The 5299-nt window shown below is 49.6% G+C and overlaps 1 protein-coding gene across 2 annotated transcripts in view; it reads right to left on the bottom strand.

The window, feature by feature from the left end:
- The window catches only part of VPS45 (vacuolar protein sorting 45 homolog), a 67441-nt gene extending 64588 nt beyond the window's left edge, over nucleotides 1–2853 (bottom strand). For both annotated transcript variants that reach the window (XR_002104887.1, XM_019556213.1), the window contains exons 1-2: nucleotides 2561–2853; nucleotides 1385–1519 (exon numbers count right to left, since the gene is read on the bottom strand). Coding sequence is in view for 1 of the 2 variants with exons in the window: in XM_019556213.1 (XP_019411758.1) it covers nucleotides 1385–1519; nucleotides 2561–2653 (228 nt within the window). In the remaining variant the exon portion in view is untranslated. The remainder of the gene's footprint in view (nucleotides 1–1384; nucleotides 1520–2560) is intronic.
- Between the last annotated feature and the right edge of the window lie 2446 nt (nucleotides 2854–5299).

Raw genomic sequence — 5299 nt, 5'->3', positions numbered from 1 at the left:
TTCACAAGAGAAGGCTGAGGGGGGGGACCTGGTGACCATCTATAAACTCACTAGAGGGGACCAGAAGGGTTTGGGGGAGACACTGTTTCCCCTAGCACCCCCCCCGCCAGCATAACAAAGAATAATGGACACAAGTTATTGGAGAGTAGGTTTAGATTAGACATCCGCAAGATCTACTTCACAGTTAGGGCAGCTAAGAGCTGGAACCAACTTCCAAGGGAAGTGGTGCTGGCTCCTACCCTGAGGCTCTTTAAGAGGTTTGACGCCGACCTGGCTGGACTTATTTAAGTCCAGTTTTTCTCCTGCCCAGGCGGGGGGTCGGACCTGAAGATCTACAAGGTGCCTTCCAACCCTACTTCTATGATTCAAATTAGAAATTTCTGATAACTAGTAATGAGCAGGTTTTTCCTGTCAATTACCGCTTGGGCCTCTCTTGATTTACACAACTAAAAGAAGGTTTTGAAGACGCTAAACTAGGGGTATAAAGAAGGCAGTAAAACAGCAAACAGCATGCACACTTCAAGAGTGAGACATTTTTCTGACACCAGTTGCTGATACGCGCAACTTACTCGAGAAGTTGAAGAGAAACAGATTGCCTCTTCGTCACCTGTTTGGTGAGAAATCATCACCTTATAGCTAATTACTGGACTTTGGATTTGGTTTGGGCTCACTTGACTTGATTTTAAATACTTGTAGTAAATAAAGCCATTCTGTCACTCATCAAACAAGGTGTCGTGTCAGTCCCTAGGCTAGTCCAGAATCCTAGGTTTTTATTTGCTAACACAATACCCCCCACTTTTTCCCCACTCTGTCCTGTCTGTACAGCCTGTAGATCTCAATGTCCACTGCCCAGTCATGGGTGGGACGACTAGTGAAACTAAAAGCTTAGCAAACCTCTAGACCAACCTCATAACTACAGAGTTTGCATTTCTCTGTAGTTATGAGAGGGTAGGGGGAGTTTGTTAAAACTGATGGGATTATATCAAGAAGGTCACCAAGAATTCCTCATAAGCAGGCACCATAGAGCACATCACTCTTGTAAAACCATCACTAAAAAGTATCCACCTGAATACGCAAACTACTTGGGCACATTTTATAAACATAAATGAGAAAGGAAAAAAGGAAAAATACAAAAAAGATTGCCGCCTCCAAAACAGTGGACAAGGCACAGTTTGCAGATGGGCAAACTAATACCCTCACCCTGCAAGCATAAGCCCCTGTGCTGATGTTATGGACTTGAAATTGAAAGCTTAGGCTGACAAGTAGGAAGACAAGCACATGACTAAATATTTACAGGATTGAGGTGTTATTTGACACACGTATGATCCACTCAGCTGAAACCGAGAAGCTGGAGAGATCAAACACGGAGACAGAACTCCCTTACCTTTGTGGGTCGCAAGAAACAGATTGCTTTCAAGTGTTTCATGGTCTCTCTGTTTGAAGAATCAATGCGCTCAAAGAGGTAAACTTCTTTCTGCAGGATCTCTGACTGGGTGTACACCATGCTTACAATACTGGTCTGCAGCAAAAGAAAGCAGCCAAGTTATTTCAGCTTGCTGGTACCATCTGATGACATACTCGATGAGACGAAGGAATGGTGTTTAATGGCTAAAGCACAAGGACTGGGAGTCAGACCTCCTGGCTTTACTTCCAGGCCTTGCCAAAGATTTGTTTCACATAGTTTTAATTCCTGGGCCTCAGTTTTCCATGAGAAAATTGTAAGGTTCACTTTAATTGTATTTTTAACCCAGAAGCCTCTGCGCAAGATATAGCCTCAGCTGAATTTATAGCTCAGGATAGTAGACCCTATTAGGCTTAGTAACAGATTCACTGGGATGCAAAGGAAGGCAGAATACACACATCCACATCCACTGCATGCTCACCTGATCTTCATCTCCCTCCAAAGCGAACATAAAACCGCTTGCAACTCAGCCCTTCTTATTTATTCTAGCAGTCTGTAGCCTCAGCAGCTCAAAGACCCAGCAAAATGCCCCCCAACCCCTCCCTGAAGAAGGGATATTGCACTTGAAGAGTAGGAGAGCTGCACTTCTGTCTGCACCCCAAAAGAGCAGAGATTAGAGAGGAAGGACAGCATAATACAGTTGGATACAAATTAAACTAAAAAAACCCCAACCCAAGGCCAAATTAGCTAAAACTAATTCCCAATCCAAGGGTCCAGAACTATAAGTAGCCCTACTACCAGCAAATATCCTCCTAGACCTTCAGATGTTTCCAAAACCTTTGGCGGGCATCCTACTTGCAGGCCCAAGCCCAGAGGCTCAGGTTTCAGATGCCCCCCCCCGAGTTTTGCTTGCCGTCAGCCATAAGGCCCTCGGAGCAAGCAAGGGAGGAGACTCCCATTTCCATCAAGTGGGCTTAAAGTGAGTAGCAAACCAGGCCAGAAGAGCGAGTCAAGAAAAACCGCCTTCTGACAGCATAGCTTGCCCCCTGCTTCTCAGGCAGAAGCCGGGATGCTGAGCCACAGGGGAGCTGTTGAGAAAAAAACCTCTGCAGCCCGCAGCTCAGGAAGGGCAAAGTACCGCCAGCACACTCAGCTCACCGTTTCTTTATCCATCAAGAGGACCTTCATCCCCGGCCCGCTGTCCTCAATCATCTTGGACACATACTGCTTCACTGCAAACACCACGTTCATTTTCCTTCTCCCCCCACCACCACCCCTCGAACAACTCGATCCCCTGGTGCAAGGGTGAAAGCCCAGCAGGCAGCTCCTCTCCCCGGTGCAACCGATCGGCTTCACTTCCTCCTGCGGCGGCCCTGGGAGCTGTAGTCCGAGGGCCGGAGCCCGGCGCCCGCCAGCAGCGAGGTTGGCACTACAATTCCCAGCCTCCCACTCCCTGCAGCCAAGGACGCCAGCCTCGACTGCCTTTCGCTGCGGGTGCGACTGCGGCTGCGCGGGAAGGTCTTGCACAGAAGGGTTTTTGCAAAGCCTAGGATTGCTACCACCTGAAGAGGGGAGTCGCAGCCCTTCCTTGTGGGTTCAAAAAAGAAAAAAAAAGGCTCTTATAGCTCTCTTGCAAAAAAAAAAAAAAAAAAAGCAAAAAACTCCCGAGCGATCAGCTGCAGGCCTTGATCCCTGCCTTGTTGCAACAGATCAAATCCCCAACGTGCGGGCTCGTTGCTTTTTTTTCTTTAATTATTATTATTTTGCTTCTGATGTGGGCTCCTTGGGCTCTGTACGAGTCACTGACGAGTGAGGCGAGGTGGGGAAAGAAGTGGCCGCCTGGGACTCATCCCAGCTGGTTGGGGTGGGGCGTGACTCCGAATCGAGTCCGCCCTTGCAAGCGTTGCAGGCAGCCTGGCCTGGCTGCGGCATCTGCCCGCCTGCCCCTGGGTCTCGGCCGCATCCCCCACCCCCACCCAACGGGCGGTTGCAGCCCCCGCGCGACCGTTAGGGCGCGGGGCGGGGCCCTCGCCTCCTCCCTGAGGGCTGAGGAGTGGGGCCCCCTCGCCCCCGCCTCCAGCGCCTGGGGGCCCTCACGCTCCTGGGGATGAGCTCTGTGCAGACACCTCAGGGTGGGGACCGAGGGGGCCTCATCCCCACCGCCACAAGACACACCGGTCTTCTGTCTCAGGGGGAGGTTGTAGGGGGTCTTGTCCTCACTACCGCAAGACACCATTTTCCTGTCTCAGGGTGGAGGTTGAGGAGTTGTGGGTCTCCCCCCACTGCCATGAGACACCCCAGTCTCAGCCACAAAGCGCTCAGGTCTCCTGTCTCAGGGTTGATGGGCCGTAGGGGGTCTCATCCCCCCTACCACAAGACATGCCAATTTCCTGTCAGGAATCAAAAGGGGGCCACCATGACTCCCCTTCATTGGGGTGACCGGCAGGGTCTTCAGGAAGGCTGTGAGGGTCTCCCAGCTTCCCAGCTTGAATAATAATAGGGTTGTGGGGTGCCCCGCAGCCCCTCAGGGCTGAGGGGATTTGTCAGGGGCTTCCTAGCAGGGAGGGTCATTTTCAGCCCTCAAAATCTTTTTGCAGGCAGAGCAGGGGGAGAGTTGGGGTGGGGTTTCCAGGCCCAAGCCTTGTTGGACCATGGGGGATGCTGGAAGTTTTGTGCCAGGGGTGAGAAATGAGGGCCAGGCTCCTTCTCCCTTAGCTAGGAGAGGGGAAGGGATGAGGTCCCTCCTGGAAGTTGTGCCTGACCATCAAAAAGTTCAGCCTTGCTCTCTGTCCTCTCTGGCTTTTGCGTGCAAAATAAAGCTTGGGAATCTCTGACATTTCATAGCAGAGTGTTAGATACAGGCTTCCTCCCCACCTTGGGCTAGCTAGGTCAGGCTGTGTTATTTATGTGCGTGCTATCTGACCTTTGAAGTCTCAGCTGCCCAGCGTCTATTAAGTTTGCTAGGAGCCCTCCCATAAGGGCATCCAACATCCCACTCAGCAGGACTCCTGGCACTAACATCCTGCTGATTGTATTGTTACGATGTGGCAAAAAACAAAATAGGAATTGTTGGGTGCGATGTGGTTCAAACATGGACGTTATGGCTGACAAACTGTGCTCTACCATAGTTCAGGGTTATACTGAATAATTACTGTAGTTCAAGATTGAACCGTGGGGATTTTATTGATGCTTATACTTTTGTTGACAGTGTAACATCTTGGGGCTTTATTTCTTTTGGCATTCAGGGGAATTGTGAGCTTTGAGACATCATAAGATATCTAGATGATGGCAGACCCCCAGTCCTGCAGAAATGTATATATTTAGCTTTATTAGGCACATAGCTAATTATGCTTGCAGAATCAGCGTCATTATAGCATCCCATGGGATAAAATAGTAGGGCCTGATTCTTGATCCTCCCTGTGCCACCGGCTTGCTGTATAGCTGAGTCATTTGGGCTCAATTTCCCCCAGGTGTAAAACAAGGACCATGGTGCTTGCTTTCCTTTTTTAATTGCTTTCAGATCTATCCAGGAAAAGTGTATTACAGTACATGACTGCTATTGCATTTTTGATCTATGGCCACATCCATACTTGAAAGGTTTACTGGCAGCATTTGTGACTGCATACTACTAATGACCCTGTCATTTCGCTGAAGACTTGGCTGCATTTGCTGGTGCAGAACATCATCATAGTGGCAAAAAGGCTACAGTTTGGGTAGGAATCCTGCTATGTCTCAGGCCAGTCTGATGTACTGCTTCATGTCACTCTTTCCAGTGGTCTGAGAGAGAGCAGCGCTCCTCCCAGACGTGGGTAGGAGCTAAAGGGCAAGTTCCCGTCAGCTTCTTCTTTCCCTCTGCTTAAAAAGTAAATTTCCTACAGTTCCTTCCATTTAGCTATT

This window comes from Crocodylus porosus, unplaced genomic scaffold (assembly GCF_001723895.1).
Source record: "Crocodylus porosus isolate Cpor-Errol unplaced genomic scaffold, CroPor_comp1, whole genome shotgun sequence".
NCBI lineage: Eukaryota > Metazoa > Chordata > Crocodylia > Crocodylidae > Crocodylus > Crocodylus porosus.
This window is presented reverse-complemented; position numbering and strand designations above follow the sequence as displayed.